This window comes from Erythrolamprus reginae, chromosome 10, assembly GCF_031021105.1.
Source record: "Erythrolamprus reginae isolate rEryReg1 chromosome 10, rEryReg1.hap1, whole genome shotgun sequence".
NCBI lineage: Eukaryota > Metazoa > Chordata > Lepidosauria > Squamata > Dipsadidae > Erythrolamprus > Erythrolamprus reginae.
In genome coordinates this window covers 48,798,388-48,821,561 of record NC_091959.1, presented here as the reverse complement: position 1 = coordinate 48,821,561, position 23,174 = coordinate 48,798,388, and the positions used below count along the sequence as shown (strand labels likewise).

The window sequence follows — 23,174 nt, the reverse complement described above, 5'->3', positions numbered from 1 at the left end:
CCCCAAAATGGAACTCGCATGTTTTCCACACATTGAAGGAAGGCCATAGAAACATAGAAGACTGACGGCAGAAAAAGACCTCCTGGTCCACCTCATCTATACTATTTTCTGTATTTTATCTTAGGGTGGATCTAGGTTTATCCCAGGCATGTTTCAATTCAGTTCCTGTGGACTCTTCTTTCCTTCCTTCCTTATTTGTCTTCCTTCCTTCCTCCCTTCCTTCCTCATTCATAGAAACATAGAAGATTGACGGCAGAAAAAGACCTCCTGGTCCACCTCATCTGCCCTTATACTATTTCCTGTATTTTATCTTAGGTTGGATCTAAGTTTATCCCAGGCATGTTTCAATTCAGTTACTGTGCATTTGCCAACCACGTCTGCTGGAAATTTGTTCCAAGGATCTACTACTCTTTCAGTCAAATCATATTTTCTCACGTTGCTTCTGATCTTTCCCCCAACTAACCTCAAGATTGTTCTTGTTCTTGGGTTCACTTTCCTATTAAAAACACTTCCCTCCTGAACCTTATTGAACCCTTTGACATATTAAAATCTTTCGATCATGTCCCCCCTTTTCCTTCTGTCCTCCAGACTCTACAGATGGAGTCCATGAAGTCTTTCCTGATACGTTTTATGCTTAAGACCTTCCACCACTGAATATTATACACACCTAGACCAAAAGAGGTTTATTTTTGTTTAATCTCATCCAACTAACTAAAGGATTCTGAACAAAGTTACGACAACATCCATAGGCTGGAGATACAACAACAACACATTTGGCAGAAAACAAGTTGGTCAAGTAGGAAGCATTAGCAGCATATGTTCAACACCTAAACTGAGCAAAAATTGCACTTTCCTCTAGTTAAAACGTCGGGGAGAACTGCCCGTGGGCGCCATCTTCTGTGTCACTCACCGATGCCAGGTTGTGAAGCAAATTAGCATCGTTTTGCTCATTAGGGGAAACTGCTCCAAAGAACAAGGAATAAAACTGGGGAGAAGGGGGAAAAAAGGAACCATCACTGGGACTTTGAGCCAAGTCTAGAAACTGCATGTAGCCATAACCACCTGGGATCAAAAAACGGATCACGTTGAATCTCTTGTAATTACTGGAAGGCCAGGCCAAACTCAGCTCTTTGCAATTCTCTTTTTTAGCTGATTCATTAGGATAAACCTGTATATTGCACGAGTCAAAAAAGAGGGCAGGGAAAATATTGACTGACCCCTCGCATCCTGGATATAAACCGTTTCCACTCCTACCCTCAAAACGTGGCTACAGAGCCCTGCACACCAAGACAACTAGACACAAGAAGAGTTTTTTCCCGAACGTCATCACTCTGCTAAACAAATAATTCCCTCAACACTGTCAAACTGTTTACTAATGCTGCACTACTATTACTATTAGTTTTTTCTCATAATTCCTATCACCCATTTCCTCCCACTTATGACGTATGACTGTCACTTGTTGCTTGTATCCTTAAGAATTTTATTAATATTGTTTCCTCATTGCTTATTTGACCTCTATAAACATTACGTGTTGTATCTCATGATTCTTGACAAATGTCTCTTTTCTTTTATGTCCACTGAGAGCCTATGAACCAAAGGCAAATTCCTTGTGTGTCCAATCACACTTGGCCAATAAAGAATTCTATTCTATTCCAAAAGAGCCACTGGATTGAATTCACTAAGGCAATTCAATCCTTTCATCAGCAGCTTCCACTTTGCCTGTAAAAGCTAAGAGGCAGCAGCATAAAATGTGAAACTTTTTTTGGGGGGGGGGCCTTGATTTCTTTTTTTACCTTATTATAGTTGGGACAAGGTGGTTCCTGTCCTGTGGAACAGCCCTGCGAGGGAGGCGTGGAGGTGTTTCTCCTGCAACTGGCGATGTGTTGATTACTTCTCTCTACAGCAGGGCCCCTAAAACGTCATCAAGATGGACTCGTGTCAGGATTTCCCCTACCGGTGGCTGATCCCAGCGACCAGTTAGGTCCCACAGAGTTGGCCTTCTCCGGGTCCCGTCGACTAAACAATGTTGTTTGGCGGGACCCAGGGGAAGAGCCTTCTCTGTGGCGGCCCCGGCCCTCTGGAACCAACTCCCCCCAGATATCAGAGTTGCCCCCACCCTCCTAGCCTTTCGTAAGCTCCTTAAAACCCACCTCTGTCGTCAGGCATGGGGGAATTGAGACTTTCCCTCCCCCTAGGCTTATAAAATTTATGCATGGTATGCTTGTATGTATGATTGGTTTTTTAAATTGGGGGTTTTTTACATTACTTTTAATATTAGATTTGTTCATATAGTCTTTTTGCTGTTCTTAGCTGCCCCGAGTCTAAGGAGAGGGGCGGCATACAAATCTAATAAAATAAATAAATAAATTTTAGAAACCTCACCCTGGAGCTGTGTCCTGGAGAGCCTCTAAGGGCCCCTTGGGGCCTGTTCTAAGATTATCTTCTTTCCGTTGAGTGGAGGCTCAATAGATGTGTGGCACGCACCATATTTGGGCAAGATGTTGGCACCATCTGACAGTTTTTTAAGTTTTAAGGAGGGGAGAGGTTTGTAAAGGCAAGTCTTGTTCAGCTCCGGGCAACAGAGACATAGATTGCACCTGGCTCTGAGTTGCTTTGCAAAGCATAGAAACATGGAAGATTGACGGCAGAGAAAGACCCCATGGTCCATCTAGTCTGCCCTGATACTATTTCCTGTATTTTATCTCAGGATGGATCTATGTTTATCCCAGGCATGTTTAAATTCAGTCACTGTGGATGTACCAACCACGTCTGCTGGAAGTTTGTTCCAAGCATCTACTACTCTTTCAGTGAAATAATATTTTCTCACGTTGCTTTTAATCTTTCCCCCAACTAACCCTTGTCCTTGTGTTCACTTTCCTATTAAAAACACTTCCCTCCTGAACCTTATTTAACACTTTAAACTATTTAAATGATCTTTCGATCATGTCCCCTTTTCCTTCTGTCCTCCAGACTATACAGATAGAGTCCATGAAGTCTTTCCTGATCAGTTTCATGCTGAAGACCTTCCACCGTTTTTGTAGCCCGTCTTTGGACCCCTTCAATTTGATCAATATCCAGAAGCAAGTTGCTGATAAACAGCTGGGCTTATTTGCAAACTCCACTTGCTTTCAGTCACATTGAGCCCTTGTTGAACACTGTGAGGAGCAGTTTAAATTATTAGGATTGTTTGTAAGTGCGTTTGACTGGACGAAAAAGGTAATTTTCCCCAAAGGTCACCGTGAGGGACATTTTTCTCATCTGGCTTAAGCTCTGGCATGTAGACAGACCTGACTTGGCTGCCTGCAGAACCTGGAATACTGCCGGCTGCTTGGGATATTCTTCGGACGATGACAAAAATATCCTTCTATGAAGTTGGCTCCCAGGAACGTGACTTTTCCCCTCCTCTCTCCCTGCTGCGATAGACCCCCCCCCCTTATCTAAAATGGAGTGTTTTTCAAGAAATCTTGGCCTGAAAGTAACCTGTTTTGGCCGCTTTGGTTACCTGTTTTGGCTTTGTTCAAGGCATGTTGGTTTACTGGCCGTCTTGTAGCTTTCGGGAGTATCGGACAAAGTGGCCAAAACAAACAGGGCTTCTATTACGGTGTCCTCAATGCTGAAGGCGACTGGCCTTGAAATGCAAAAAAAATATTTAAAAAAAGGTTATGCAGCTAAGACGAAAGGGCAGGATCTGCACCCACGCAGGGGCTGGTTGGCCTCGCAGACAGATGCACAAAGGGAACCGTTTCTTAAATTGCATCCATGTGTCAACTCCCCCCCCCCCCATCCATGACTAAAGTACAGCTTGCCAATCCATCTTAGCACGATATAACTATTTATTTATTTATTGGATTTGTGTGCCGCCCCTCTCCGGAGACTCGGGGCGGCTAACAGCGACAATAAAACAGTGTAGGATTCCGCTGACAGAACAACCGGAAAAATAAAAAACAAATATAACTGCAGGTTGGCAGAGGGGGGGGGGAGGGAAAGGGTTGTCTTATGTTCATTGTTAGTGTTGAATGTGGTTTGTTCGATCTTAATGAAAACAACAATTAGACGCATATGATAAGAACACCTTGTCTTGTTCATACTGTTTTGTATCGTTTCTGTGTATATTTTTGTATATAATCAATAAAAAAAATAAAAAAATAAAAAAACAGTGTACAATAGTAATTGGGTATTAGAAATGATTAAAAATCTATTAATATAAAAACCAAACATACAAACATACATACCATGCATAGACTTGTAAAGGCCTAGGGGGAAAGAGGATCTCAATTCCCCCATGCCTGGCGGCAGAGGTGGGTTTTAAGTTGTTTATGAAAGGCAAGGAGGGTGGGGGCAGTTCTAATCTCTGGGGGGAATTGGTTCCAGAGAATCGGGGCCGCCACAGAGAAGGCTCTTCCCCCGGGGCCCACCAACCGACATTGTTTAGTTGATGGGACCCGGAGAAGGCCGATTGTGGGACCTAATCGGTCGCTGGGATTCGTGCAGCAGAAGGCGGTCCTGGAGATATTCTGGTCCGGTGCCATGAAGGGCTTTATAGGTCATAACCAACACTTTGAATTGTGACCGGAAACTGATTGGCAACCAATGCAGACTGCGGAGTGTTGGAGTAACATGGGCATATTTGGGGAAGCCCATGATTGCTCTCGCAGCTGCATTCTGCACGATCTGAAGTTTCCGAACATTTTTCAAGGGTAGCCCCACGTAGAGAGCATTACAGTAGTCGAGCCTCGAGGTGATGAGGGCATGAGTGACCGTGAGCACTAACAATGTTCCTTACTCGCATTCAATTTTTCATTTACCAATTGCAGGCCTGGAGGTGCTGAGATAATGAAAGAAAGCTGCAAATTCTCCCCCCACCACCAATAAAGGGGAATGTTTGTAGCTTCCCCCACCCTCTGCCCTGCCTCTCTCCCCCTCCTGCCTCCTTTTGCAACCTCTTCCTTCTTCCCTCTTTCCCGCTCCCTTATTTGCATATGCAAAATAGAATCAGCCCCAGGGGATTCATGTTCTGATTGCTGAAATAGGTTTTGTAATCCTATCAGGGCTATAATGGCTAGAGGCTTACCTGTCTGTTTACAGCAGTGTTTCCCAACCTTGGCAACTTGAAGATATCTGGACTTCAACTCCCAGAATTCCCCAGCTGCTGGCTGGGGAATTCTGGGAGTTGAAGTCCAGATATCTTCAAGTTGCCAAGGTTGGGAAACACTGGTTTGGAGCAGTGATTTTCAACCTTTTTTGAGCCACGGCACATTTTTTACATTTACAAAATCCTGGGGCACACCACCAACCAAAATGACACAAAATGACACTCTAAGACACTCTCCTCTCTTTTTTCCATCCCTGTCTCCTCCCCCCTTGTGTGTGTGTGTATACACACTCTTGAACCATTTCCAAAATTAAGTGAGGGCTGGGGTTTTTTTCTCTCTTATTCTTTGGGTGCTTTTTTATCATATTCTTTAAATCAAGAGTCACTTCTCTCTCTCTTTTGTTTCTCTCTCTTTCCTCTCATTCTCTGCCTCAATCATTTTCTCATTTCTTTATTTCCTCCCTTTTTGCTCATTTCTCTCTCTCCCTTCCTCTCCTTTTCTCTCTCTCTCTCTCTCACTCACTCTTGCTTTCTTTCTCTCTCTTTCTCTCTCTCTCTCTCTCTTGCTCTAAGCAAAAAGTTGCGAGATTGGAACCTGAGCTTCCTTCTTCGTGGCACGCCTGACCATGTCTTGCGGCACACTAGTGTGCCTCGGCACACTGGTTGAAAAACACTGGTTTAGAGGACAAGGCAGCCTAAGATAAAATACAGGAAATAGTATAAGGGCAGACTAGATGGACCATGAGGTCTTTTTCTGCCCTCAGTCTTCTATGCTTCTATGTTTCTTAAAAAAGGTACTTTTCTTTTTTCCAAAAGCCAGGAATTCCATTCAGATCAAGATCGATCACATGCCGGTTTATCTCCTTAACAATGGAACCCTTAAGTTTCCGCTTTGCCACAAAAGCAGAACTTTTGTTTGCAAATAGAAAAGTTTCCCTTTGTTCAGACATGTCCCCAAAACCTGTTGAATCTGGTTTCCTGCCTCTTAACCTCAAAAGATACTGCCCCCCAAAATAAAGGGAAGACTCAAATAACACATCCTAAATCTGAATGAATGAAATATTCTCATTGAATACTTTGTTCTGTACGAAGTTGAGTGTGCACAACAGGAGGTGAAATTGATGGTCAATCAGTGTTGCTTCCTAAGTGGACAGTTTGATTTCACAGAAGTTTGATTGACTTGGAGTTCTATTGTGTTGTTTTAAGTGTTCTCTTTATTTTTTTTGAGCAGTGTATATAAGAATGTCTTTCTATTGCAACGGTCTGTATGTCTTGGAAAAGAGGGACAGTAGGATCGTGGCAATAAACAGGATAGTTCTCAGCACAGCCTTCCTTTCTTCCAGAAAAAATTCCACACCTTAATTGGGTGCTGCCATGCTATTAGCGTGCATGCTTCTTGTACAGCGCGCATACGGCAATCCTTAGAAGTGTACAGTGTTCCCTCGATTTCCGCTGGGGATGCATTCCGAGACCGCCCGCGAAAGTTGAATTTCCGCAAAATAGAGATGCGGAAGTAAATGCACCATTTTTGGCTATGGACAGTATCACAAGCCTTCCCTGAACACTTTAAACCCCTAAATTACCATTTCCCATTCCCCTAACAACCCTTTACTCACCATTATTACTGGTACTCACCATTGAATAAAACACTTAGTGATCCTGATATTTATAAACATAATTATTTATTAACAATAATTTTTTTTTTTGTTATTTATTTGCAAAAATTATTAGTTTGGTGATGACATATGACGTCATCGGGTGGGAAAAACCGTGGTATAGGGAAAAAAACCATGAAGTATTTTTTAATTAATATTTTTTGAAAAACCGTGGTATAGGCTATTCGCGAAGTTTCCCAACCTTTTTTGAGCCGCGGCACATTATTCACATTTACAAAATCATGGGGAACATTGAGCAGGGGGGGGGCGGCTAAAAAAAGTTTGGACAAAAATACCCTCTCTTCCTCCCTTTCGCCCTATTTCTCTCTCCCTCCCTCTTTCTTTCCCTCTCTCTCTCCATCCCTCTTCCTTCCTTCCTTCCTATCTTTTTTGCTCTTTCTCTCTCCCTCTTCCCCTCCCTCTATGTCTTTCCCTCTCTCTCCTTCTCCCCCTTTCTCTCTTTCTTGCTTTCTCTCTCTTGCATTCTTTCTCTTTCTCTCTTTCTCTGTCTCTCTTGCAATCTCTCTTATTCTCTCTTGCTTTCTCGCTCACACACTTTCTCTCTTTCTCTCTCCCTTGCTTTCTCTCTCTCTCTCTCTCTTGCTTTCTTTCTCTCTTGCTTTCTTTCTCTCTCTCTTCCTCTCTCTCTCTCTTGCTTTCTTTCTCTCTATCTCTTTCTTTCTCTCTCTCCTCCTTTTCCTCTCTCTCTTTCTCTCTCGTACACCACGCAGGCAACAGAGAGAGAAAGAGAGAGCGAGAGCGTAGAGAGAGTGGAGGGCGACTTGGCGGTCTGCGGCCCCCTGGATCAGCGGCCCTGAATGGCCCCAGCACGGACTCCACCTTCGCCTCCACCCCATTCCAGCTCTGCAGCTAAGAGGCAGCAGCCACATCCACCCCTTTGCCCTCCCAGGCGTCCACGGCACTCAGCGCCCGGCCACGCACCACCTCCGCCTCCCAGTAGCATGCCCAACTTGAAGGCTGCCACGGCACCGTTGTTGTCGTCATGGTGCAAAGCCACACAGTCCCAGCCAGCAAGCCGGCTGCCTGGGAAAGTGGCTTTGCTGGCCGGAGAAGGGAGTGATTCGGGACTGCGTGGCTTTGCACCCCTTCAAAAGTTTTTGCGGGGGAGGGGGTTTCCTAGTGGCTGCGTGGGTGCACGCCCACACAGCTTAGAGGCAACAGTGGCCGGTGCCCTCCCACCAGGCCCCAAATGCTCACTTGCCGTCACCGCCAGGGAAGCCCCAGCCGGGCCGAGCTCGCAGCACACCTGACCATGTCCCGCGGCACACTAGTGTGCCGCGGCACACTGGTTGAAAAACACTGTTTTAAAACGAGGCCATAAAATAGGGCACCGCTTTCTTAAAAGGATAAAGATCCACTTACTTTCCAGATACATCAAAATGAACAGAGACTGGGACGCTGAGAGCTTCTGCAAACACCAGAAGACCCTAAACATAAGTGAAAGAGGGGAGTTAATTCAGCTCTCTCAGGGGGGGTAGAAGATAATGCATTCCAATGCTTGCCCCTGCAGCATTTATTACAAGATTAGATTGGGGGGGATTTTGGGGGTTTCATAATGGATTTGTTTGAGTTATAATGGGGTTTTATTTACTGTTGATGCTTGACTTCTTTTTTAATTATTGTACTATTGTATTTTTTTATTGCTGCAATCCGGCCTGAGTCCTATGGGATTGGGCGACACAGAAATTGAATAAGTTAAATTAAATTAAGATTTAAGGGGGAGGGGGAGACATCTGGCCCTTTGTGGCTGCATATAAAATGCTGAGTTCCGTAGGATACAAGAACAGCATTAAAAGAATATCGGAGTAGCTTTTGCTCCGTTATCTCTCTTTTCCTAATCATTGTACTACATGATTCTTGACAAATATATCTTTCTCTTTTATGTACGCTGAGAGCATATGCACCAAGACAAATTCCTTGTGTGTCCAATCACGTGAATAAAATCACAATAAAATTCTATTCTATTCTATTCTACTTTTCTATTCTATCCTATTATATTTATTCTATTCTATTCTACTATACTATACTCTACTCTATTGTATTCTATTCTATTCTAATGCTGCTGTGCAAATGAGACACTCTAGCACAGGGGTCCCCAAACTTGGCAACTTTAAGACTTGTGGACCTCAACTCCCTGAATTCTGGAAGTTGGAAGTCCACAAGTCTTAAAGTTGCCAAGTTTGAAGACCTCTGCTCTATCAGATTTTTATGAAGTACACGCTACGATCAAAACAGTAGAATCAGCCATATTACCCGCAGTTCTTTAAGGCAAAAAGTGACCTCTGAATCTACTCCAACTTGAAAATATTCAAATTCGTCAGGACTGAGATGGATTTCTGTATGCGGTGCCTTTGCAACGTCTGTCGAAATAAGAATGATGTGGGATTAAAAAATGACCTTTAAAAAACAAAGGTTGGTTGAGAATTCTTGAGAATGGTTAATAAAAATTTGATTAGCGTACAACGCAGGACTGGTGGTGACCATTTCCATCCCAAAGGGTGAACTTTCAACAAATACATGGCACAAAATAATATATCTGAAGTGAATGCAGAACCACTGCAAATATCAGAAAAGAAAACATCACCACAATTAAATCATAGATCGGATTAATATGCTGAATTTAGGTGCAGAAATGGACAGCTTCCTAACTATTAAACCTATCTAATTGTAAGAAAATTGAACGCCATTATTAGAGCAATTTTGAATGTTTCTTTCATTGTGGCTTCTGTTTATAAAAGAGTGAACAGGGTATATTTCACTATTGTTTATTTTTTAAAAAGTTTTTAAGTTTTCTGCTTTTTGAATATTTAGTAGACATTATTTGGTACTTGACAAAATAAATAAATAAACTTCTTGCATTCAGGGATTTTACAAATTCAAAATTGTATCTCACGGAAGCACAATCCTCACCAATTTCATCCTCTATATAAGTCTTGAAGCAAACTTTCATTGGCGTAACACCTAAAGTTATTTCTTCTTGGTACGTCGGAAAGTGAATCAGCATATTAGACAGCTGCCTGAAATTTACAAAAACATGGATAATTAATTCCGCTTACAAATTGGGCAGCTCCTATTAAATCCCCCCCCCCCTCTGAATTAATAAGACCAAGATCCTGTGAGTGACAAGCAATCATTTTCATTTCATTCAATACACAAGATTAACCATGACAAAATAAGCCAATTGCTAATGGGCCTATTATGTTACCTGGAATGGACTCTCAATACATTGGTACACAAATGTTTTGCAAACACAGCTTGAAGAGGTTGACACTCCTGGAAAGCCAAACTATGAGTTTTCACGACACCTGATGGAAAAGAATAGGGATTGAAATCCAAGTCTCCCTGCAGGCTACCCGAAACCAGCGTGAAATGAATTGATTGAGAGTTATGTTTATTTCAGCATGATTAAATAGGAAGTACAGTGTTCCCTCGATTTTCGCGGGTTCGAACTTTGCGGAGCGTCTATACCACGGTTTTTCAAAAATATTAATTAAAAAATACTTCACGGTTTTTTCCCTATACCACGGTTTTCCCCACCTGATGACGTCATATGTCATCACCAAACTTTCATCCACCTTTAATAAATATTTTTTAAATTAAACTTTAATAAACATGGTGAGTAATAATCTAAACGGTTGCTAAGGGAATGGGAAATTGTAATTTAGGGGTTTAAAGTCTTAAGGGAAGGCTTGGGATACTGTTCATAGCCAAAAATAGTGTATTTACTTCCGCATCTCTACTTCGTGGAAATTCAACTTTCGCAGGCGGTCTCGGAACGCATCCCCTGCGAAAATCGAGGGAACACTGTATACTAATATTATCACTGATGGCGTTACTTTAGCTTGGCTCATGAAACTTCTGCAAGAAAACCAAGTTCAGAAGAGAACCAAGGGCCCTTCTTTTCAATCCTGAGCTACAAAAATTCCCCTTTATCCAAATGGGTTATCTATCTGCCATATAATCTGAGAGCAAAAACATTCTGGGCTCAGGAGGTCAAACAAAAATAACTATCCAAAAGAAAAAGATTTGAGAATGGCCTTGACAATTTCTCTGCCTGAGCCCATCTTCTCCAAAGCAAGAAGTGGTGGATGTAGAAGCTTGCTGAATTTAGCAGCTGTCCGAAAAGAACCTTAATAAAATGGCGATTTTTAAAAAAATACCACCTGTTCATAAAGGAAAATCAATCATCTGCTTTTCATAGCATCTGACCACCCAACTCCATTGTAGACCTGTGCTGATAAAAAGAGGCCATTGGTTGCTCTCTGGTGGACAACATACAACAGAGTTTGAATTTTTCTAAAGGGCTAGGATTCTTTTTTTTCCCAGTAATGGCTTCCACAGCATGCAGACTTAATTAAAAATATAGTGCCACCTGATCCAGCTGTAGCATAGTTAATAACTATAACTGATGTAAATGCCGTTGATTGATTTAATCCCAGGGTGTTGAGTTGTAAGTGAGCCATCTTTGTAAACGAGCCCGTTTTTATCTCAAAAGCTTTTCAGAGGATCAAATCCAGGGGCAATTTAATTTCAAATCCTCCTTTTGTGCATTCAATTTTTGGGGATATTTGGAAAATTCCACAGTCAAAATATCTCCCACCCAAAGCCAAGGCGGGGAGGAGTTCTTTAAATCCTGACAGATAACATTTTTAATGTTGCCTTTCATGTAAGACTGGCAAGATCACACACACGTACCATGTTTGCAGAATAGCTTAAAAACAATATGGCAATTGTTCGCGTCTGTGTAAATGTTGCACTTTTCCACATTTCTTTCCATTGTGTGCAAGCATCGGAATAAAGGCAGAACGGCCTGAAATGAAAAACGGTATTAATTGCAGGGATTTCAAGGGGGAAAATAATGACTACAGAATCCTCTCGCAGCACAACCGTATGAATCAGCTTATGTCTTGTTTTCTTAGGCATAGTAATTCGAATTTCACACACACCCCATTACTAATGTTAGAAAGTGATATATCCTCCTTTTCCAAAGTTTTACTAGCTGCAATAAATTATTCTTCTCCTCAAAGAAAAGTACACAATGGCCAAATATATATTTGAGGTAAAGTATACATTTAAGGGGCGAGTACAAGTGCACTAGAGTGCCTTCCGTCCCCTGTCCTATTGCTCTCCTATATCTCCTCTACCTTTCTTCTATTCCTATATCTCTTCTTCTATTCTTTCATTGATATGTTCTATTCCTATACCTTCTTTTCTATTATTCTTAGATATATTTTACTATGAGTATCTCCTCTATAACCTTCATCATGTATTTTACTATGTGTATACAGTAAAACCCTCATTGTGTATTGGACAAAATAAATAAATAAAATTAATTAATTAATCATACATACATACATAACTAAACAGAACTGTATTTTTGTAGCAATGAAACAGCTTTTCGTTCATTTGGTTGAAACTTACTTTGATTATTAATTTACATGTGAATTGAACAGTGTCTCCATTCAAGCTCTGTTCAGCGGCATTTCCATAGGAATAACTTTGGAAGAACATGGATGAAAAGAAGACGCAGGCATAGGCCGACCTAGAACTATTTACCGTCCTCAGGAAAAGCTGTGGACAGGATGAAATGATGTATCTGTATTAACTCTATTGCTCCTAAGAATAGAATAGAGTAGCATTCTTTGCTGGCCAAGTGTGATTGGATACACAAGGAATTTGTCTTTGGTGCAGATGCTCTCAGTGGACATAAGGGGAATAAAATACATTAATCAAGAATTAAAAGATACAACACTTAGTCAAGGTTATTAATAAGCTAACAAATCGTACTAGGAAACAAATAAATACAATATAATTGAGACATACAAGCAACATGGTTATAGATATAGTCATAAGTGGGAAGAGATAGGTACTTGTAAGAATTATAAAAATAATAGTACAGTTTTCGTAAGTTATTTAACAGTGATGGGAATTAGCAGTGTAATGGAAGTCAGGGCAAAACTGTCATTGCATCTAGGTGTTCTGCTGGTTACAGAGAAGCAAAAATAATGTATAATATGGTAACATTGAAAGTGGTTGCTTGCTTCAACTTAACTCTTAACAACTCTCAAAACCAACTGTTATCTTTGTTATACTGTGCTAGGATTTTTCCAGACGGTGAGAGGAAAAACACAAGATTTAGCAATACAGGTCTCTTATTACTTAACAGAGGAAATCCTAGCACATTTTGCACAAATGTCCAGTGTGTGTTTGTATATCACACATTGAATTCTGGGCAACATTTAAGCAGAAGGCAGGGAAAGAAAACGGCATTGTGCAGTTGGTACAAAGGCTCCCATCCAAATGAGGCCCTTCTGAGCAAAACAGGGGTTTTCCTTAATTCACAACGGATGCTCGGGTAGCCGCACCCTGGCCTGGCAATTGACAGTGCATTTCTCTGGAACCTATGACTCAGTTCCAAAGTTGTATCTTCTAGATTTACTCACTCCTTTTTCCTTGGGGTCAATCCAAAATTCATCGCTGATTCTCGCAATGGCATGCAGGGCTCTTCCAAACACTGCGGGAAAGATTTGGGAAGCGGCGTTAATGTTGCACGATGCAAAAACTATTTGGGAAGGGGACAAGGGGGCGACTTTTAGCTAAACATGTTTAGATGACAGCCCAATTTATTGATTGATTGATTTTGTCCAATACACAATGAGGGCTTTAGTGGGCATACTCATAGTAAAATACACGATGAAGGTTATAGTTTTAATTGTGCAAGGAACTTCAATATATCTGGTTGAAGTGCTGCACAATGAGGAAGCCGACTGGGAATGCCCAATTCCAATTAATTTGTAAACTCAACTCAGCAATTTTTTTTGCTTATTTCGATTTATCCCCTTAAAACAGGTATAACCTAACTTCATTCCACAACCATTTAATGTGTCTTCCCCCACCTCACCCCTATTTTATTATCACTGCTATCTATCTATCTATCTATCTATCTATCTATCTATCTATCTATCTATCTACTACCTACCTACTTACCTATCTATCTATCTATCTATCTATCTTCTATCTATCTATCTACCTACTACCTACCTACTTACCTATCTACACTGTCTGTCTGTCTGTCTGTCTGTCTGTCTGTCTATCTATCTATCTATCTATCTATCTATCTATCTATCTATCTACCTACTACCTACCTACTTACCTATCTATCTATCTTCTATCTATCTATCTATCTATCTATCTATCTATCTATCTATCTATCTATCTATCATCTATTGATTCTCTATATCTCTATGTATCTATTTACTTACCTGCCTATCCATTGGATTTATATACTATCTTTTGGGTTGCACTTTATTCTGCTTCTTACACTTACCAATAAATTTAATTGTTGCAAATTTTAATGCTTTTGATGTTATGATTTTATGGAACTGTAAACTGTTACAGTTGCTTTGGACAAGGAAATGGGAATTATCAATCTGATAAATTTTTTAAAAAAATTACACACCCATGTGTGTGTCTACATATACAGTATATATGTACACACACACATATATTTAATGGGGTTTTACTGTTTTTACTATTTACTATTTGACTTTTATTGTAATATTGTATTGTATTATTTTATTGTTGTGAGCCGCCCTAAATTTGGGCGGCATATAAATCAATTAAATTAAATTAAATTATTCATGGCTGAGAGTGTGAATTTGAGGGGAAATTGGCAAGATTACATTTCCGTCTTGAGGTGCTCTACCTCTGACACGGGCGCCTCCAATGACACACTTCATCGTGAAACGAAGGGTGATTCCCCTCCCCCCCACACAAACACGCGTGTCTGAAAAACGTCTGAAAAGTCCTCGCCTCAGAGGGAAAAAAAGCGGGAAATCTCGACTGGAAGAAACATCGCGAGAACTCAGGCAGGCTGGACAAGCAGGGGTAGGCAAAGTTGGTTCTTCTATGACATGTGGACTTCAACTCCCAGAATTCCTGAGCTAGCATGATTGGCTCAGGAATTCAGGGAGTTGAAGTCCACAAATCATAGAAGGGCCAACTTTACCTACCCCCTGCTTTAGAGAGTAGGAAGGATGGTGAAAGGGACTTTCTAAGGTGGAGCCGTCACTTCCGGCTCTTTTGCGATGCCACCATATGCGGAGCAGTTGACAAGCCCGCTCCGTTTAATGACTTTTTCCCAGCAGCCCCGATTACAGCGCCTATCCTCCGCAACGTAGAATAAGACCGTCCTGAACAAAGTCATGCTTAGCCCTTTTTTCCTTCCTGGGGCTTCCACCCTTCACTCAGCGACCTAACAGCGCCGCTCATGTAGGGTTGTTACCGAAGAACTCTGGCAGCCCCGCCTCCTTAGCCCCTTTTCTACTGTAGTGGGCGCTTTTTGCCTGTTCTCGGCTTCCGTAGTCAGCACTTCCGGCCTCCTAGGTTAGGCTCACCGGAAGCGGCAGAAAGTGGGGTGTCCGAAATAGCGGCCAAGATGGTGAGTCGTTCTGGGAGGGGGGCGATGGAGAGCCACCCCCACCCCCAACAGAGCCGGGCCTTGGCCTGGAAGTCCAGCCTGGATCTGTCCCGGCCGCGCTGACAGCCCGGGGAACCTCCAGCTGCGGGGCACTACAACTCCCATCCTCCTCACCCAGCTGGGAGGGGAGCATGGGTGCTCTTGGGGGGGAATGTTGTTTCAGTCTGGCTCCAGCCCCAAATTCATCCCCCCAAACCCAGACAGGCAGTCAATGGGTTGCATTGAATGAGCTCCCCCTCTTCCTCCTGCATCTCCACCCCACACCCCGGAAGAAAACATTCAATTTTGGTCATTTTCCATAAATATTCTGCTTCTTACTTCAAATTATATATTATTTATATGTGTACATATGTATGTGTGTTTATGTGTGTGTAGTAGAATAGAATAGAATTCTTTCTTGGCCAAGGGTGATTGGACACACAAGGAATTTGTCTTTGGTGCAGATGCTCTCAGTGGACATAAAAGAAAAGATCAGTTCATCAAGAATAAAATAGAATAGAAGAATAGAGGAGAGTAGAAGAGAAGACTAGACTAGACTGTAGACTTGAAGAGTAGAGTAGAAGAGTAGAAGAGAAGACTAGACTGTAGACTAGACTAGACAGAATAGAACAGAACAGAACAGAATTCTTTATTGGCCAAGTGTGATAGGACGCACAAGGAATTTGTCTTTGGTGCAGATGCTTTCAGCGTAAAAAGAAAAAGATACAATACATTTGTCAAGAGATACACCACTTAATGATTGTCATAGGGGTCAAATAAGCAATAATATGTGTATGTATGTATGTGTGTATGTATATAATATTTCGACAGAAAATAACTATACAGGTATATATATATACACACTGCTCAAAAAAATAAAATGAACCCTCAAAGAACACATCCTGGATCTGAATGAAATATTCTCATTGAATACTTTGTTCTGTACAGAGTATGTGAATGTGCACAACAGCAGGTGAAATTGATTGTCAATCAGCATTGCTTCCTGGGTGGACAGTTTGATTTCACAGAAGTTTGATTGACTTGGAGTTATATGGTGTTGTTTAAGTGTTTTTGAGCGGTTTATACATATGGTTGATTTTCTGTCTGTATATATATATGTATGTATATATGTATGTATGTATGTAGATAGGTAGGTAGGTCTTGGCATATTTGGGTTTCTTCCCGTGTACGTTTCAGATATTTCTGGCGACGTTTCAACGAGGGAGGTCCCACTCATGTTTTTGGCTTTGTTCTAGGGCGAGCAAAGCATGGTCTGGGCTGCCTTCCCTCTGTAAATACTGGTGGGTGGGTGTGGAGTGCTGGCTCAGTTGCTGCAAGCTGTGTTGAAACTTCCTGGTTAGTTGGTGGGGTAACACCTTAAGTAATTGATGCTACCCCACCAACTAACCATTTTTAATTACATTTGTTTAGGATATTTTGGGTCATTTCCACCCCATGCTTACCTACACAAATAACTCTTTCCATTGCTGAAATGAACAGAATCCACATTGAAATTTGCAAACCTGCTCTTTTTACCAAATATTTTACCGTAGATTGTAACAACATATGCATGTAAGATTTTTGTGGCTTATTCTGCAAATCGGTGGTTAAAATGGGAAACTGCTGGGAGAGTTGATTGGATAACCCATTACTTGCATAAATCAGATTTATTTTTAACATTTCCTTCGCTAACATTCAGATTTCATTGGTGATTTTGCCTATTAATTTGGCTTTGAGATGTTTCCTTTTCTGTTGCTTTCTTTTAATTTTAACACTATTCATGTCTCACCCCTATTTTTTTCCATCCCCATTCTCCACCCACGCTGCCCCACATCCTTTGCTCTTGTCTGCAATCAACCTCTTCATCCAATAAGGCTGGGCACAGAGTAAGTTGGTTCATCTTGGCCTCTTGCCGACGGCGGTGGTAGGTGAAAACTCTTTTAGTGGCTTTCAAGGTGGCAGCATTTAAAGATTGTTGGAAGTCAAAGCTTTGCTTGTTTCGATCATTCTGCTTAAACTCATCCTTTTCCAGTCTGGGGTTTCCAGCTTTTCCAACTCATCTGGAGGGCACCATGTTGGCTGGGGAATTCTGGGACTTTAAATCCATAGAACCTAAAATTTATTTATTTATTGGATTTGTATGATGCCCCTCTCCGTGGACTCAGGGCTCACGACATGTCAACAATAAAACAGCATACAACATACAATTGGATCCAATTAATATAGTTACTTTAAATCATTATAAAAGCGAAATATCAAAAACATTCATTCAGTGACCAGAGGCTGGGATCTAATGACCCCAAGCCTGGCAGCAGAAATAACCTTTCAAATTCTTACAAAAGGCGAGGAGGGTTGGGGCAGTACGAATCTCTGGGGGGAGCTGATTCCAGAGGGCTGGGGCCACCACAGAGAAGGCTCTTCCCCTAGGCCCCGCCAAGCGACGTTTTCTAGTTGACGGGACCTGGAGAAGACCGACTCTGTGGGACCTAACCGGTCGCTGGGATTCATGCGGCAGAAGGCGGTCCCAGAGGTAATCTGGTCCAGTGCCTTGTAGGACATTGCCACAATTGAGAAAGATCGCCCTAGATCCTCAATCTCTTCACCCGGAATAAAATCAATCATAGAGCCATGTGATTGGCAGATTGGCACAGCCACCCAGCAAGATACATATATATGGTGCAAACATTGAGGCTTCCCTTTCGAATCCTGCCATTCTTCACCAGAGGCCAACTGAGGACCGAGAGCCACCTAGAGCTAATTTTCAAGCCTGCGGGAGCTTCCAGCTTTGGTGCAAAAAAGGCAACTATTTAAAATTAAACACTTCAGGCTACAGGAATTCCCCCCCCCCTGAAAAAGTAGCTCTGGATAATCCCTGCAACTGTCCACTTGAAACTGTCTCAAAGTTTACGGCCTGTTCGTTTGAATGGATGTACCTGGAGCAAGTGATGTTTTAAAAGTCGTCATTTTTAAGTTTCCTCCAGTCTAATGGGTCGTCCTCCTCATGGTTTTATCCAATGTTGTTGCTTTTTAAAAATTAATACACCACTGCAACGGAATTTGCAATAAAAAAGCTTCTAGAAGTTAGCAGGTTTGCCTTGATTCGAGGGGCATTTATTCCTCTCCGGTGGTGGGGAGACTGTGGATTCATTGCGGGAACCTTGACCGCCTCTTCTCTCTCGTTCCAAGTTGGTGTTAGTGTTGGGTGACCTGCAGATTCCTCACCGCTGTAACAGCCTACCGGCGAAATTCAAAAAATTGCTGGTTCCGGGCAAAATCCAGCACATTCTTTGCACCGGGAACCTCTGCACGAAGGAGAGCTATGACTACCTCAAGACCTTGGCCGGAGACGTTCACGTCGTGAGGGGAGATTTTGATGAGGTAAGTGACATCTGACGAGGTTTCTGTCTGGAAAATTGATCAAGCTGTCGCCCAGAAAGTAATGCACCACATTTTCTTTTCTTCAACATTAATTAATTAATTAATTAATTCATATCTTTATTTATTTATATCTTTATTTATTTATATCTTTATATATATAGTGCACGTGTTGCAGAACATAAGAATGCAGTCAAAAAAGAAGAAAAAACTTCCTCCCTTGTCCAACACATTAAAAAAACAGGGCACGAAATTGACTTTGAAAAAACTAAATTACTTTCCAAAACAGAAAATGTATACAGAAGAATAATAATTATGGAAGCCATAGAGATAGAAAGGCACCCCCTCAGCATGAACAGACGAGATGACACGTCCCGCCTGCCAGAGATTTGGAAACCAGCCTTAAACAAAAAAATATATCATAATCATCACCGTGTCAATCCTTCAACTAAATGTGAATCCACCAACCAATCAAATCATTAAAACATAGTCACCCAATCTATTTGCTACATTCAAACCAAATCTCCACCCCCAACACTATATATAAGGAACAAATGGCAGTTGCAAACATTCTATATTTACAGCAGCACGAAGCTTATAACTTCAGCCTGAGGATGGTGAATGTGATTTCACCGAAACGTCGCATAGACACTCAAAATATTACACGGGGCAAAACCCGAACTCCTCTCCGTAGACTCGGGGCGGCTCACAACAGTAATAGAAAAAACAACGTAGAATACAAATCTAATAATTAAAACTAAAAACCCATAATTTAAAAAAACATGCACACAACATACCATACATAAACAATTTATTGAACGCAATGAAACTTACACACAGGAAAGAACGATGTTTCTTCTACACTCCCTATTTTTCCACGTCGTCTCCGTCCCGTTCTATCGCCTTCCTCCCGCGAGACACAAGGGCGTCTGTGCCCTTTCGGTACCACTCCTTGTTCTGGTCGTGAAAAAGCCACTTCTGTCTTCTAATGGCCTCACACCCTCTGTGCTCAGTATTTCTGTCGACTGCAGATTCTCCATAAACTGTACACAAACATTTGTGAATGTTCCCAACAGTTTCTTTCTCCGCAGTGAGAAATCCAATGACGATGCGCTGCTTGTAACGTAACATCACTTACAGGCGCCGTTTCGAAACACGGCTGCAACTACACTGTCTGTCTAAAGAAAGGCAAAATTTACACACACACTCCTGACCATTCAAATAATGTATATCTAAAGTTTCGCATTTGTGCCATTACTGTAGGCTGAGAAAAAAAAATGTGGTGCATTGCTTAATGTTCTTGATTCGACTTTGTTACAAGGGTCAGTGGCTGGAGATTCGTCCCCCCCTAAAAGAGTACATTTTCCTCTGGACGGGTTGAAAGAAAATAACACCAAGGATCTTTTCTGCGGGTTTTTTCACGCTCTGCCTTCAACCCTAGAACCTGAACTATCCCGAACAGAAGGTGGTCACCGTGGGGCAGTTTAAGATCGGGCTGATCCACGGCCATCAAGTCATCCCTTGGGGCGACGTGGCCAGCCTCGCTCTGCTCCAGAGGCAGTTCGACGTCGACATCTTGATTTCGGGCCACACACACAAATTCGAGGCCTTTGAACACGAAAACAAGTTCTACATTAACCCAGGGTCAGCCACAGGAGCTTACACCGCTTTGGAAAAGTAAGTTATACAGTGGCGCCTGTACTTACGAACTTAATTTGTGCCGTGACCAGGTTCTTAAGTAGAAAAGTCTGTAAGAAGCAATTTTTCCCATAGGAATCAATGTAAAGGAAAATAATACGTACGATTGGGGAAACCATAGGGAGGGTGGAGGCCCCGTTTCCTCCCAGGAGATTCCTAGAGGCCCCACAGAGGCTTCTCCCCGCCCTTTCCGGTCCTGTTTCCTCCCAGGAGATTCCTAGAGAGGCCCCACAGAGGCTTCCCCCCGTCTTTTCCAGTCCTGTTTCCTCCCAGGAGATTCCTAGAGAGGCCCCACGGAGGCTTCTCCCCGTCTTTTCCAGTCCTGTTTCCTCCCAGGAGATTCCTAGAGAGGCCCCACGGAGGCTTCTCCCCGCCCTTTCCGGCCCTGTTTCCTCCCAGGAGATTCCTAGAGAGGCCCCACGGAGGCTTCTCCCCACCTTTTCCAGCCCTGTTTTCTCTCAGGAGATTCCTAGAGAGGCCCCACGAAGGCTTCTCCCCACTTTTTCCGGTCAGTTTCGGAGGCTCATGTTTGTAAGTGGAAAATGGTTCTTGAGAAGAGGCAAAAAAATCTTGAACACCCGGCTCTTACCTAGAAAAGTTCATAAGTAGAGGCGTTCATAGGTAGAGGTACTGTGCCCCCTTTCCCTTCTGTCCTCAGACTATTCATGAAGTCTTTCCTTTTCTCCTCTGCTTCCAGCAACATCATCCCTTCCTTTGTTCTGATGGACATCCAGGCCTCCACAGTTGTCACCTACGTCTACCAGCTGATTGGCGATGACGTGAAAGTGGAAAGAATCGAGTACAAGAAGTCTTAAGAGCAAGTGGGCCTCCCTTAACTCGTTCCGAGCTTCTTCTTTTTTTGCAATACCCACCCAACAGTCCGCAGTGTTTGCAGCCTTGTGAGCCGACGAGGGGCTTTCGCTTATATCGTCATAGGCATCTTACGTTTACAGCCCCCGACTTCTGCCTCGGTTTAGCTTGCTTTTTCTGTCTTCAATTTTCCTGTCTTCCTCTCGGGCCCCCCAGAATGGCTCCTGCTTGTAAATACTACTCAACATGCACAGCAGAATTCTACCTGTTCCTGTGAATTGTCTTATAATAAAATATATTATTCGACTCCGATTTGATAAAGGTTATTATTAAGATTATTTATGGCAACTTTTCTGATACGTTGGTCTTTATCTATCTATCTATCTATCTATCTATCTATCTATCTATCTATCTATCTATCTATCTATCTATCTATCTATCTATCTATCTATCTATCTTATCTATCTATCTATCTATCTATCTATCTATCTATCTATCTATCTATCTATCTATCTATCTATCTATCTATCTATCTATCTATCTATCTATCGGATTTGTATGCCGCCCCTCTCCGGAGACTCGGGGCGGCTAACAGCAATAATAAAACAGCGTACAATAATAATCCAATATTAAAAACAATTAAAAACCCATTATATAAAAACCAATCATACATACAGACATACCATGCATAGAATTGTGAAGGCCTAGGGGGAAAGAGTATCTCAATTCCCCCGTGCCTGGTGGCAGAGGTGGGTTTTAAGTAGCTTACGAAAGGCAAGGAGGGTGGGGGCAATTCTAATCTCTGGGGGAGTTGGTTCCAGAGGGCCGGGGGCACCACAGAGAAGGCTCTTCCCCTGGGTCCCGCCAAGCGACATTCTTTAGTTGACGGGACCTGGAGAAGACCCACTCTGTGGGACCTAACTGGTCGCTGGGATTCGTGCGGCAGAAGGCGGTACCAGAGATAATCTGGTCCGGTGCCATGAAGGGCTTTATAGGTCATAACCAACACTTTGAGTTGTGATCGGAAACTGGTCGGCAACCAATGCAGACTGCGGAGTGTTGGTGTAACATGGGCATATTTGGGAAAGCCCATGATTGCTCTCGCAGCTGCATTCTGCACGATCTGAAGTTTCCGAACACTTTTCAAAGGTCGCCCCATGTAGAGAGCATTACAGTAGTCAAGCCTCGAGGTGATGAGGGCATGAGTGACTGTGAGCAGTGACTCACGGTCCAGATAGGTCCACAACTGGTGCCCCAGGCAAACCTGGGCGAATGCCCCCCCTTCCAACATGCTTCATCTCCAAGCCCCTTGAGCCCTAGAGAGCATTAATTTAAAGGGTGCAAGGCAGATCTGAGCATTAAGAGGGTGTCCAGGGGGAAAAGCATTTTGAAATTCCCTGATATTTCCCTGTAATTTGTGATCTAGTTAAGGCACGGTTGTAAATGACTTCACACCAAATGGCTAAGCCGTGGAGAAATATCAGTAGCTGAGGAAGTTATGCTCATTTTTGCTTGACTCTGCCAGGCAGCACGATCCGGGTTTTTTACATGATTTTTCCCTGACTTTTAAACATTTTAATAGTTTGTTTCCCCCCCGATTTATTCAGTTTTTTTCCACAAATTCCCTGCTATTTCCCGAACCGTCAATTTCCCAGGTAGCTGGACACCCTGATTAAATGTCGAATGAAACAGCCGGAGAGCGATACCTTCACAGATTTATTGATTTATAAAGCTCTGGAGACGCTTAGCATCTCTCTCTCCTCATAGAAAAACTTTCAGTAATTATTATATGGGGCTATCAAAGGGATAAAGAAATATTTTGTATAAAAGCCCACGACGTGGAAACCCATGTTTCCTGTGATAAAATTAGTATATGTACACACACAAATGACGGATTGATCACATCAGTCTCAAGTAGAATTGAGGATAAAAATCTTAGGTTTTGTGCATCCAGAGAAGGCTATCAAGAAACATCATCATCTTTGGGCAATTTACGGTAGGGTTTATGCCAGCTCATCGAAGAACATCTGGAAGGAGATAAAAAATGACCAAGGTAAGATCCAAG

The 23,174-nt window shown here is 42.3% G+C and overlaps 3 protein-coding genes across 3 annotated transcripts in view; 1 reads left to right on the top strand and 2 right to left on the bottom strand.

The window, feature by feature from the left end:
- Window positions 1–668: 668 nt before the first annotated feature.
- On the bottom strand, window positions 669–14,557 carry RAD9B (RAD9 checkpoint clamp component B). The gene is made up of 11 exons (XM_070763268.1): window positions 14,474–14,557; window positions 13,212–13,282; window positions 12,190–12,339; window positions 11,464–11,578; window positions 9,974–10,073; window positions 9,679–9,785; window positions 9,022–9,128; window positions 8,131–8,195; window positions 3,503–3,628; window positions 1,794–1,911; window positions 669–985 (listed from the first exon to the last, which is right to left on the bottom strand). The coding sequence occupies exons 1-11, from the start codon at window positions 14,505–14,507 to the stop codon at window positions 860–862; spliced, it is 1,119 nt and encodes a 372-aa protein (XP_070619369.1). The 5' UTR covers window positions 14,508–14,557; the 3' UTR covers window positions 669–859.
- A 546-nt stretch (window positions 14,558–15,103) lies between these two features.
- On the top strand, window positions 15,104–21,421 carry VPS29 (VPS29 retromer complex component). The gene is made up of 4 exons (XM_070763266.1): window positions 15,104–15,208; window positions 18,413–18,604; window positions 20,043–20,278; window positions 20,997–21,421. Exons 1-4 carry the CDS (start codon window positions 15,206–15,208, stop codon window positions 21,112–21,114), a joined length of 549 nt encoding a protein of 182 aa, XP_070619367.1. The 5' UTR covers window positions 15,104–15,205; the 3' UTR covers window positions 21,115–21,421.
- Window positions 21,422–22,806: 1,385 nt separating this feature from the next.
- The window catches only part of KNTC1 (kinetochore associated 1), a 105,468-nt gene continuing 105,100 nt past the window's right edge, over window positions 22,807–23,174 (bottom strand). The window contains 1 exon segment of the mRNA XM_070763296.1: window positions 22,807–23,136. Within this exon segment, the coding sequence (XP_070619397.1) occupies window positions 23,113–23,136 (24 nt within the window). The 3' untranslated portion in view covers window positions 22,807–23,112.

Excerpts from the sequence above, each read along its gene's own strand:
- RAD9B (XM_070763268.1), bottom strand. The coding sequence starts at position 14,507 with ATGAAGTGTGTCATTGGAGGCGCCCGTGTCAGAG. Across the intron at positions 12,340-13,211 it reads TTGACCCCAAGGAAAAAGGA|CTTTTCCTGAGGACGGTAAA; the intron begins GTGAGTAAATCT and ends TCCTGTCCACAG. Across the intron at positions 9,129-9,678 it reads TTATATAGAGGATGAAATTG|ACGTTGCAAAGGCACCGCAT; the intron begins GTGAGGATTGTG and ends TTATTTCGACAG.
- VPS29 (XM_070763266.1), top strand. Across the intron at positions 18,605-20,042 it reads TGAGGGGAGATTTTGATGAG|AACCTGAACTATCCCGAACA; the intron begins GTAAGTGACATC and ends CTTCAACCCTAG. Across the intron at positions 20,279-20,996 it reads GCTTACACCGCTTTGGAAAA|CAACATCATCCCTTCCTTTG; the intron begins GTAAGTTATACA and ends CTCTGCTTCCAG.